Raw genomic sequence first — 13490 nt, 5'->3', positions numbered from 1 at the left:
GGCGTTCCATACAAATGACGATATTAAACTGGCGGCCGCTTCGACCATACTCCCATTGAACATGGGTACGGACCAGCCCATGATGGGTACGTTACGAGCCAGCCCATAATGAGTACAAATGAGCCAAAATTGTGGGTACGAGTAAGCCAACATTTGGGTACGAGTTGATGGTGGGTACGAGTTGGCATGGGTACAGGGATTTCGATCCAAGTCAGCCCTAAACCGTCTCGGCCAAAGTCAAGTCGGCCCCAAGTCAAGTCAGCCCCAAGTCAAGTCGGCCTCAAGTCAACTCGGCCTCAAGTCAACTCGGCCTCACGTCAACTCGGCCAAAAAATAATCGGTCAACTCGGCCCCGTTAAAGTATGGAATGCAAAAGGTCCAAAGGAAGGGGATTGATAAAATAATATTTCTTCACATTTTAACTATGAATAATTCTGACTTTTAATGAATATTGATATTAGAGAGGTTTCGCAATCTTACGAATACAATAACAAAAACGGATACGTCACGCACACGTATTCGTTTTCGTAAGCCAGTAAAAATCTGTTTCGCATGGTAACGAAATATTGAGGGCGCCGTCCAAAATATGACTGCGGTAAATTTGAGCGAAGCGCAGGTACGTGTTGCTTGGTGCTTGGCTGCCTAGGCCTAGCGTAACATCAAAGCGAGTGAGGACTTTAAAAACTGCTATTTATCAAAATTGACCAGGCATTTTAGTAAATTACTTTAGTAAATTACTTTCAATAAATAATATTATAATCATGAATCATTCCTGATTCAAATGCAAAATGTGCAAAATAGATCAAAAACTATACTCGTTTTGTAGTTACGAATATGACTGGTGATATTCGTCAACACGAATACGCTTTACGAATATGAAATGGGGATCAGCTCAAAAGTTTCACAAATGTGTGACGTATCCGTTTTCGTTATCGTATTCGTAAGGTTGCATTATTTAGACAATAATACATTTAGCAAAAAAAATAAGAAGGATTTCACCATCTTTCCTTTATTTACGTTTAATAAAATAAACAAACAATTGATTAATAAGCTAGCATTCATACTATTAATGATTACAATATGAACATTTGGAAAATAAATAGGAACACATTGTAGACCCAATAATGATGATGCACGTACGTGGGCGCGTATGTTCGTTCGTGCGTCAGGACGTTTATTAGGTGTAATAAGATTGTTTGGTTGAATCATTGAGGTATTAAATAATGTTAACTCCATGGTTGAATCACGCATAGATTTCTTCAGTGTATGTGTTATGCGCGATTTGAACGATTTGCGCAATTTAAAATTGCGCAAAGAATTCCTTGCGCAATTTGAATTGAAACATCTGTTTCAAATTGCGCAAGCAACGTATTAAATTGCGCAAGTAATCTGCAAATTGCGCAAGGTTTTTTTCGACAGATTGTGAAATCATGCACACCCATATTTTTATAGTAATTTCTAAGAATGATTCAAAATTAAAGATAATATCGCATTTCCTTATTTTTTATAGTAGTGAAAATATTGTTATTGTTAGCATACCGTCGAAGACCCGACAAAGGACCACAAAGGTGGAGTTCCCGGCGGGCACGTGCACGGCGGGCGGCTAATACTACTCTAGCCTCCTACTACTGGCTATGTTTTGATAGCAAGTCTAACCGTTGGTGGCGGTAGACTATGTTGTGTATTTACTAGACTACATTAATTTTTGATTAATTTATTTTGATTTATTTTAAGTTACAATGAGAGTGATAATATTATTTAATTGTGTATGCCATTTATGTTGTGTATTATACACATGTTATCTTCGCATTTATTATGTTTCATTTTGAGTTATTAGTTTCGAATAAATTATTATTGTTAACCGATCGTCAACGTTAGCACGCATTCTGGTAGAATTCTGCTGCGCAATTTGACAATTTTACAAATTGTGCAGCGCAATTTGAAATTGCGCAAGGATTTTCTTGCGCAATTTGATATTGCGCAAGTTGATTGCGCAATTTAATATTGCGCAAGAAAATACGTGCGCAATTTCAAATTGCGCAAGAATTCTTTGTGCAATTTCAAATTGCGCAAGGAATTTTTTGCGCAATTTTAAATTGCGCAAATCGTTCAAATCGCGCATAACATATGCATTTGATTAGGCGACAACATCTGAAACCAATTCCTAGCTGCGCATTTGGCAGCTATTTCGATATCTACAACTGCTACGTGTTTTCCCCTTTTTTAAAAACACAAATCATGGACTAAACAAGAAATATTTCTTACAAAAAACGCCGCGTAACTTTTTGACTGGACAGTTGTAAGAACAGTCTTCATTAATCTAATATAATAGGTCGGCCAATCAAAACGCAAGTGAACAATTGGGACTTTACTTGTGATTTATGTCATTGGCCTGTCAGCACAGTCGTTTCTTTCTAGAATTAAACGCACAAACTTGTATTGGGAATAATGTATGTGGTTATTACTATCGCATTTAGGTATTGATAATAATAATAATATGGCTTTTGAATATATAATTACTGTCTGTAGAATAACATTTATACATTTTCGGTTCGCGATGAAAAGTTATATGAATGGATTTGTAATAGTTATTTATAATAATAGTATGGGTTGTATTATTGCTAAGCTATCACCAAATCGCGTTATAACATTATTTCTCAGGGTTTTTTGCACCATTGATCAATACCAAACGCGTATCGGTATTATAGTTTTTAATGAATCATTACATTAATAAAAATACCCAATTAAATCAATCGCGTCAGTCCAATTCCGACTTATGTTTCGATCACATAGTTCTGTGTCTACACTGTCCCAACTAGTTTAACCAAAAAAGTGTGATGTGCCCAAATATGGTAGTGATATGCCCGATTATCGTAGTGATATGACATCGTCATGTCTATATAATATGGGCACATCATATTTAGTTTGATAGTATAGACAGAGCTTAAGGATTATATTTAAAAAATATTTTCTTACATTTTGAACGGAAGTATTTATTTGTTTATAAGCCCAATTTTCCAGTCTTAATTTTACATTTTGAAAAAAAGTATTTATTTGTTTATAAGCCCAATTTTCCAGTCTTAATTTTACATTTTTTTTAAAAAGTATTTTATTTGTTGGTAAGCCCAATTGTGCAGTCTTATTTTACATTTTGAACGAAAGTATTTATTTGTTGATAAGCCCAATTTTGCAGTCTTATTTTACATTTTAAACGAAAGTATTTATTTGTTGATAAGCCGAATTTTCCAGTTTAATATAATGACCCTTCCACCACAGTGCTTATACCATATACATTTTATATGATATTGACCGTGGGTTCTTTACGCCTCTGATGCATTTGTTTTTATTGTACCTTTTTAATAAATTATTATGTTTAGGCCTAATCACACCCAATTTAATGAAACGGTCAGATTCCGATTTCAATTAAACGAAAGTAGTACTGTATTTATTATTCATTGATAAGCCAAGGGTCCCATGGCGTTAGCCGATATCTTGAGCATTTGACTCTTGTGTCAACCTGTAACACAAATCATTCTTCAAAATCTAAAGAAAGAACCTCACACGTCTTTTTTGTGAGTGATACACTATGGATATGCCCACGGAAATAATATGTGGACATTACAAACAATCATAGGCCTACAGTAACAAACATAACATGGCTAATAAGCATAACATTCAGACTTGTTTGTTTTCTAGTGGATTTTTATTTACTTTAGCATGTAGAATAAAACTATAAGTAACAGTGGCTATATTAATAATTATACTGATTATCCTTGATGTTATCGCGTCTAATAATAAAATATTTTGTTGTTGATAAGCCCAATTTTTCAGCCTTGATTTTACATTTTGAACGAAAGTATTTATTTGTTGATAAGCCCAATTTTGCAGTCTTAATAATGACCCTTCCACAGTGCATTTTACATGATATTGACCGAGGGTTTTTACGCCTCTATAGCCACTGATCAATACCATAATTAATGTACTTTTTTAAATGAATATTGAAATGTTTCAACATACCCAATTAAAAAAAACGGTCCGTTTTCGAGTTCAATCTTTTGATTAGAGAGGTTGGAGTTTCATTTTGAACGAAAGTATTTATTTGATTGATAAGCCACATTTCTAGTCCTAATGATTTGAGATTCAACGGGTTTTGCTTTCAATTGTATAATAATATATTTATAATCACTTGCACTGATGAAGGGCTAGTGTTGCCCGAAAGCTCTGTTAACTTTTCTGGCTGTTTACTTTATCGTTTTGATTTAGCTTTTCGCTTTTTATTTTTGTATCTCCATTGAGATCCAGCCACTGATACCCACAGCATTGTCATTTTTTTCAGTAATTTGCCTTTGGATTTATATATATATATATAAATATAATATTAAGTATAATTATGAATTCACCAACACTTTCAGGCCCGGGGCCGAGTTTGTGTAGACCAGACTTCCATGCACAGCCACATGTTAAGGAATATGAATCTCTTTATGATTTTAATATGGTTCGAAATGATATTACACAACAACGATTAGACAGCAACTGCGCAAGAGTCCAACTAATAAAATCGGAATGATCAATTAATTGAACATTTACAGCATAAGGCCCATACACTAGGACGATAACGATCGACGATAAATAGACAAATGTGCATTTTTAATACATAAACCAAAAGAAATATAAACAATTCCTTTGATGAAAATTATATTTTCACACGTCCAATCAAATGACGTCATGATTAGTAAGACCAATAATATCGTGACAATATACCGATTTTATTGTTTTTATTTATCATGACGTCATTTGATTGGAATTTGAAAAACATTATTTTTATCAAAGACAGCATAAATGATTATCCTATAGGTCTAGAACGAAAACCTTTCTAATTTCTTTTGGTTTATGTAAAAAAAAATGCATGCTATATATTTATCGTCCGTCGTTATCGTCATAGTGTAATCATGGAGGTATAATACCTCCATGGTGTAATTGGGCCTTTATACAAAAAAAATAAATTGATTACGAAGTTACATGTCATTTTCACCTATCACCAAAAAACTAACCTTTTCAAAACTAATTAATTGTTACGAAGCCAATTTATATTATATATTTCATTAAAACTGAACTTTACGGTAAATGAAGAGTAAGTATCAGTTAATATGAATAATATAACTAGTAGGTCTATGAACTTGCGTCCAGACACAGAACTGTGACATTACTATCATAAATGTTGAAACCACTTATAAAACCTTTTTTTTAAAGAAAATATAATTGTGTTAGGAGAAGGCTAATAAATAAATAGATAATGTACAAACCTTTTTCTGGATTAATTAATGGAGCAGGCGTTCCTAATAATCTGCTGCTGCTACCTAGACTGATTGTTCACCTTCTGACGATAATTGATTGGACCCCCCACGGCATCTGATAACCAACAAAAAATTTACGAGGACTGTTTCAATGATTTAATATCTGACGGCGTATTATTATAACATTGGCCTAGATTGACAGTCAAAGAAAGTCATTGTAAATACTGTATACCTCCCTTTATGTTGACAGAGCCAAAATAAAGTTTTGACCATTATCGAATGATTTATTTGACAGTGACTTATTATAATACCGGCCTGGTTGACAGCAAAAACGAAGTTATTATTTATTGATCAAGATTTTACAGATTTCCGTCTACATCTCAATAATACTGTATTATCAGCAAAGGCTTTCATATAGACTCTCTTCTCCCAGACGTTTTTTGGGTCCAGCAGCTACCTATAAATTATAGTCGAGTTTCCAAATTCACAAAACTGTCAGTCTTAGATACTAAAGCTACCGCTATGAAACAGCTTATTAATGAATGTGTCCTCCTGGGACATAGCTGGCTAGAGCCGCGGCGCGAAAACGATATGTACGATCATTTTTCTATGGCCAAATGGTGGAACCATGGAGCTATAATAATAATAATATTGGGGCCGACTTGACGTGGGGCCGACTTGACGTGGGGCCGACTTGACGTGGGGCCGACTTGACGTGGGGCCGACTTGACGTGGGGCCGACTTGACGTGGGGCCGACTTGACGTGGGGCCGACTTGACGTGGGGCCGACTTGACGTGGGGCCGACTTGACGTGGGGCCGACTTGACGTGGGGCCGACTTGACGTGGGGCCGACTTGACGTGGGGCCGACTTGACGTGGGGCCGACTTGACGTGGGGCCGACTTGACGTGGGGCCGACTTGACGTGGGGCCGACTTGACGTGGGGCCGACTTGACGTGGGGCCGACTTGACGTGGGGCCGACTTGACGTGGGGCCGACTTGACGTGGGGCCGACTTGACGTGGGGCCGACTTGACGTGGGGCCGACTTGACGTGGGGCCGACTTGACGTGGGGCCGACTTGACGTGGGGCCGACTTGACGTGGGGCCGACTTGACGTGGGACCGAGACGGTTTGGGGGCCGAGACGGTTTGGGGGCCGACTTGACCTGCACCCGGTACAGGTTGACCTACTATGTGTATCCTTCTCGATGTCTTTCTGTTCCGATCCTCGTTAGTATATGAGACCGAGACATCGAGGCCTAGGCCTACTAGGCCTAGGGCCTACTAGGCCTAGCTACATTCTGCATGCTGATCTTATCGTCAAGAGCATATTGATCACGGATTCTATTTTACTAACAAATGTAATAATACAAGAATAAAACCCGAGACATACAAAACAAACATTCTGTAAAATATAACAAAGCTTACAGTAAACATGATGGTTCTGCTGCTGGCACATTTTTATTACAACGATTCATAAAAAGATAAATATTTTGGCACACATGTTGTTTCATCATACCAGAGAATATATATCACAAGAATGAGTATTCCGCGATTTTTGCATGAGAAATTTGTAACAGAGAACTCCAGAGAGTGATGCCCGCCCTCATAAGGGCGGATGTATACATACTAAATAAGACTTGATTTAATAGATATTATACATGTCACATTAAATAGAATTATGATAATAGTTTTGCAATTGTAAACTATTTTATAATACATATTTATTAACAAACTAGTGTACATTCACTTTTACAGACAATTATTTACTAACATGCTAAGTTAGTTCACAAAAAAGGCCTAACACAGCAACACCAAAAATCAACGAATCGTTATTCAGCACGGCCTATTCTTTACCATTGCCGTGTACTACTCTACGCCCGGTAAATTAAGTATTGTTTTTGTGATATAAATTAGTATAAAATACATGTTATTAATAGGACAAAATGTTAAATGTCATTAACATTTATTTGTTTTACCAGAAACAGGTTAAATATAGGAATATTATTAAACTATCCTACGTGAAAACGCGTAAACACCAACACGCCCGGTCACGCTATCGTAGCGCCCGGTTGATAAAGCAAACTGTTTATACGGCAGTTTTTACTAAATAAATTGCATAAAACGAACAATTAAATATCCAAAAAGTATTTAACATGATGTTGGCATGTAGTTGATAACATTTTCGCGCCGCGGCTCTAGCCAGCTATGTCCCAGGAGGACACATTCATTAATAAGCTGTTTCATAGCGGTAGCTTTAGTATCTAAGACTGACAGTTTTGTGAATTTGGAAACTCGACTATAATTTATAGGTAGCTGCTGGACCCCAAAAACGTCTGGGAGAAGAGAGTCTATATGAAAGCCTTTGCTGATAATACAGTATTATTGAGATGTAGACGGAAATCTTTAAAACCAGGCCGGTATTATAATAAGTCACTGTCAAATAATCATTCGATAATGGTCAAAACTTTATTTTGGCTTTGTCAACATAAAGGGAGGTATTTACAATGACTTTCTTTTGACTGTCAATCTAGGCCAATGTTATAATAATACGCCGTCATATATTAAATCATTGAAACAGTCCTGGTAAATTTTTTTTTGGTTATCAGATGCCGTGGGGGGGGGGGGGGGGGCTGTCCAATCAATTATCGTCAGAAGGTGAACAATCAGTCTAGGTAGCAGCAGCAGATTATTATTAACGCCTGCTCTATTAATTAATCCAGAAAAAGGTTTGTATATTATCTATTTGTTTATTAGCCTTCTCCTAACACAATTATATTTTCTTTAAAAAAAGGTTTTATAAGTGGTTTCAACATTTATGATAGTAATGTCACAGTTCTGTGTCTGGACGCAAGTTCATAGACCTCTAGTTATATTATTCATATTAACTGATACTTACTCTTCATTTACCGTAAAGTTCAGTTTTAATGAAATATATAATATAAATTGGCTTCGTAACAATTAATTAGTGTTGAAAAGGTTAGTTTTTTGGTGATAGGTGAAAATGACATGTAACCTCGTAATCAATTTATTTTTTTTGTATAAAGGCCCAATTACACTATGACGATAACGACGGACGATGAATATATAGCATGCATTTTTTTTACATAAACCAAAAGAAATTAGAAAGGTTTTCGTTCTAGACCTATAGGATAATCATTTATGCTGTCTTTGATAAAAATAATGTTTTTCGAATTCCAATCAAATGACGTCATGATAAATGAAAACAATAAAATCGCTGTATTGTCACGATATTATTGGTCTTACTAATCATGACGTCATTTGATTGGACGTGTGAAAATATAATTGTCATCAAAGGAATTGTTTATATTTCTTTTGGTTTATGTATTAAAAATGCACATTTGTCTATTTATCGTCGATCGTTATCGTCCTAGTGTATGGGCCTTATGCTGTAAATGTTCAATTAATTGATCATTCCGATTTTATTAGTTGGACTCTTGCACAGTTGCTGTCTAATCGTTATTGTGTAATATCATTTCGAACCATATTAAAATCATAAAGAGATTCATATTCCTTAACATGTGGCTGTGCATGGAAATCCGGTCTACAAAAACTCGGGCCCGGGATCATTGTTATTGGGCCTGAAAGTGTTGGTGAATTCATAATTATACTTAATATTATATTTATATATATATATAATTATATTATTATACAATTGAAAGCAAAACCCGTTGAATCTCAAATCATTAGGACTAGAAATTTGGCTTATCAATCAAATAAATACTTTCGTTCAAAATGAAACTCCAACCTCTCTAATCAAAATATTGAACTCGAAAACGGACCGTTTTTTGAATTGGGTATGTTGAAACATTTCAATATTCATTTAAAAAAGTACATTAATTATGGTATTGATCAGTGGCTATAGAGGCGTAAAAACCCTCGGTCAATATCATGTAAAATGCACTGTGGAAGGGTCATTATTATTAAACTGGAAAATTCGGCTTATCAACAAATAAATACTTTCGTTTAAAATGTAAAATAAGACTGCAAAATTGGGCTTATCAACAAATAAATACTTTCGTTCAAAATGTAAAATAAGACTGTACAATTGGGCTTATCAACAAATAAAATACTTTGTTTTCAAAATGTAAAATTAAAACTGGAAAATTGGGCTTATAAACAAATAAATACTTTTTTTCAAAATGTAAGAAAACATTTTTTAAATATAATCCTTAAGCTCTGTCTATACTATCAAACAAAATATGATGTGCCCATATTATATAGACATGACGATGTCATATCACTACGATATTCGGGCATATCACTACCATATTTGGGCACATCACACTTTTTTTGTTAAACTAATTTGGACAGTGTAGACACAGAACTATGTGATCGAAACATAAGTCGGAATTGGACTGACGCGATTGATTTAATTGGGTATTTTTATTAATGTAATGATTCATTAAAAACTATAATACCGATACGCGTTTGGTATTGATCAATGGTGCAAAAAACCCTGAGAAATAATGTTATAACGTGATTTGGTGATAGCTTAGCAATAATACAACCCATATACTATTATTATAAATACCTATATTACAAATCCATTCATATAACTTTTCATCGCGAACCGAAAATGTATAAATGTTATTCTACAGACAGTAATTATATATTCAAAAGCAGGCCCGTAGCCAGAATGCATCAGAGGGGGGTTTTCTTGACACCAAGTATTTTGCGAGCGCAGCGAGCAACTGTAGGCTGGGGGCCAGGGGGCCGCCAAGGGCCCCCGGTCGGGGTCCAGGGGGCGAAGGCCCCTGGAAACTTTGGCTCTCAGAGCAATTTCGGTTGTTTTAATAAGCTTACAGAGACATTTTTTACCTACTAACATCTGAGTTATGCAGAGAAATTATATAGTACAGTATTATGGAAGTTAGTAGTACTGATCATGAAATACAGCTTTATTGTTGCAAAAAAGTAGTATATTATATTAGGCCCTTAAATAATTTCTTATCCTATAAACATAAAAAACAAATAGTACCGTATATTTCGGTGTACACGTCGCACGTGCCACCTGTGTATAAGACGCACCCATAACGGAGACTGAAATATTAGTATTTTTTATGTAGTCGATGCATAAGACGCACTTATTTCTAGGCCGAAATTTAAACATTTTACAATCAAAACAATGGTATTTTAATAATAAAACAACGATATTTGAGACATATTTATGAGAATCAAATGATATAATTTTGTTTGATTGCCTTTATTACATCTTAATCAGTCTCTACTTCAACTGAACGTTCAATGAAAAGGGAAATCCCCATATTGTTTCAGTTACGATGCACTGTGTGGGTAGGGCTAGCCTATGTCTATAATATCATGTTGGGTAGGCCTATATGAAAATCTTTCCTATTTCCATGCATGCATTACAGCAATATGAGGAGAGGAGAGCACTAACCATGTGCTCCTTGCCTGGTGGCCAGCACACACTATGAGATTAGGGGAAGCTACTTAACACAATAACAACACACTCTTTTAGATATCGACTATTGCCTACATGATTATAACATTATGTGATTGTTGACATAGAGATGTAATAAAAATAAACCACCGTGATCAAGGGAAATAGTTATTGTGTAATTAAAATGTGACACCACCGTAATTAATGGACTCTTCCATAAATGTGTTGCGCTGTGATGCTGCATGCTGCTAGAATACACACCCGCGAGTTCAGAGAGTATTACTAGGCCTGGGTAGAATATCTAATGCGTACTGTAATATTAACAGTCGAGGACGGATGACAATTTACCTTAACTAAACATTCAATAAACTTGTTACCACACTGTGGTTAGACAGGAGTGAGTAACTAACTAGGCCTACATTGCAGAGTAGTACACTATTTTTAATTAATTTAAGTATTAGTAGGTAATTAAATTAATTAGGGTAACATTTAGAGGTCAAATTTGCATGTCAAAAGTGCGTCTTATACACCGAAATATACGGTAGGCCTACGTACACGTACCAATTTAACTCAGCACCATTTTTATTCAAGTTTACACAGTGAATTTCTTTGGTTTAATGAAAAATATTTCCAGGAAAAAAATAAAAATCCCCAAAAAGATTGAACTGAACTGAACGTGATCTTGTGCGTTCCGAAAAGCCCGGCCGAAGCACGCGATTGGTCAGTCCGTTTTTCTGTCATATTTATAACCATCATCTCTCAACAATCTCTCGATCTCACGCTCAGCAGTGACTTTGACATCGGACAATCTGTATATTCGATCGATTTAAAACATAGTCAATAGAAGTATAATGACCAAAAAATCTGTTATAATTGATAATTAATTGCACGATTTTGGAAGTGGGGCCTTTGTTTTTCAAGGGGGGTTCGCTGGTAAAAGGGGGGTTCGCGCAAAAGGGGGGGGGGGGGGGGGGGGTTCGCCCGAACCCCAAAAAAACCCCCTGGCTACGGGCCTGAAAAGCCATATTATTATTATTATCAATACCTAAATGCGATAGTAATAACCACATAAACATACATTATTCCCAATACAAGTTTGTGCGTTTAATTCTAGAAAGAAACGACTGTGCTGACAGGCCAATGACATAAATCACAAGTAAAGTCCCAATTGTTCACTTGCGTTTTGATTGGCCGACCTATTATATATTAGATTAATGAAGACTGTTCTTACAACTGTCCAGTCAAAAAGTTACGCGGCGTTTTTTGTAAGAAATATTTCTTGTTTATCAAGGAAATACTACCGGTGGTCCAGCCTTTGATTAGTGAAACCGTCACAAAAAGTTGTATACATCCCAGATACATCCACACTTATGGCGGCGCCCTACCACATGGACAATATTACTGTTACAGGGAAAATCGCGGATTACTCATTCTTGTGATATATATTCTTTGGTTATACATACCGTAATCTCGAATTCGAGGTACAGTGGGGGTACAGTATATTTAAGCCGATTTTCCACTATAGTAGAGGAAGCAATGCCCAAAAAGTGGCTAATTTTTTAAATTTTTTTTTTTAAATGACATGTCAGCACAGTTTTTGAAAATAAATTGCATTGAGTTGACAGGATTTGTTTACATTTATTTTGAAAAATATTTTGAATACATGCAATTTTTGAGCTAAAAACAATAAAAACTACAGTTTTTTCCCCTAAATTTTAACCAAATAGTATGAAACCCATCAAAATTTTGTATAAATTAAAAAATAAAGTAATCATCTTCAATACGACAAAAAATAATTAGTGTCTTTTATCTCAAATTCTATGAAAATTGCCGTCTTGTTGTCATAGGTTGCCAATATCCCAATTTCATCTTAAAATGACCTCAAATGACCTCAATTATCTAGAATGTTTTGCATATTAAATTTTTTTAATTAAAAAAAAATTTTTTTTTAAGGACATGTCAGGGCAATTTTCTTGCGTGTTCAAATCTATAATCATAATCCATCATATTGATGGCAGGTAATTTCCAAATGTAGCTGACATGTTCACATTTTTAAAAATCTATAATCATACTCCAACATATTGATGGCAGGTAATTTCAAATTTCAAATTTCAACAAATGTAACTTGCGTGTTCAAATTTTTTTTTTAATCTATATAAATCATAATACATCATATTTGATGGCAGTGAATTTTATAATTTTACTAATTATTATTGTGTATAAATAATTTTATAGTTATGCAATTATATTATTAGTATACAGTAGGCCTATGCTGTAGTTTAAAGGTCAATAACCATACTATCGGCCATTTTTGTACAAAATGTGCCATTAGACTCGATAGAAACACACATGTTTTAAACAATTTAAACAGAAAAAAAAATTCATAAGACCACAATTTTCAAAGTTATATTATTATTATATTATTATATTTGACTAATAGTTCAAAGGTCAATAGTTGTAGAATCGGCCATTTTTTGTAAAAACATTTCATTATAATAAATATGAAGGTATAGTTTCTGAACAATTTGAGCCCTATTTGGTGTCTCTCCGATTATTGGTTACTGAGATACGATAAATAAAATGTCAGAAATAAGACTTGCATCCATTTTTTTAGAAAATGTGTCATTAAAGTGAATATAAAAACATATATTTAAAACATTTTGACACCAAAATTAATTATCTGTGACTAGTGTTTCTCGAGATATAGGGTAATTATAAAAAATGGCCGCCATTTTTAATAATGCAAATTAAGGCTTAGATGGCCGAATTTCG

General features: G+C 34.8%; 1 protein-coding gene across 3 annotated transcripts in view; it reads right to left on the bottom strand.

Moving 5' to 3' along the window:
• Nucleotides 1–7136, bottom strand: part of LOC140051896 (uncharacterized) — a 119628-nt gene extending 112492 nt beyond the window's left edge. Inside the window, exon 1 of one of the 3 annotated variants that reach the window (XR_011845557.1) lies at nucleotides 6722–7136. Coding sequence is in view for 2 of the 3 variants with exons in the window: in XM_072097242.1 (XP_071953343.1) it covers nucleotides 6722–6730 (9 nt within the window). In the remaining variant the exon portion in view is untranslated. The remainder of the gene's footprint in view (nucleotides 1–6721) is intronic. The other 2 variants (XM_072097242.1, XM_072097241.1) reach the window with 2 other exon arrangements.
• Nucleotides 7137–13490: the final 6354 nt, after the last annotated feature.

This window comes from Antedon mediterranea, chromosome 6 (genome assembly GCF_964355755.1).
Source record: "Antedon mediterranea chromosome 6, ecAntMedi1.1, whole genome shotgun sequence".
In the NCBI taxonomy this organism is placed as follows: Eukaryota; Metazoa; Echinodermata; class Crinoidea; order Comatulida; family Antedonidae; genus Antedon; species Antedon mediterranea.
Note: the sequence above shows the minus strand (reverse complement) of the source record. Positions and strands in the feature narration are given on the sequence as shown.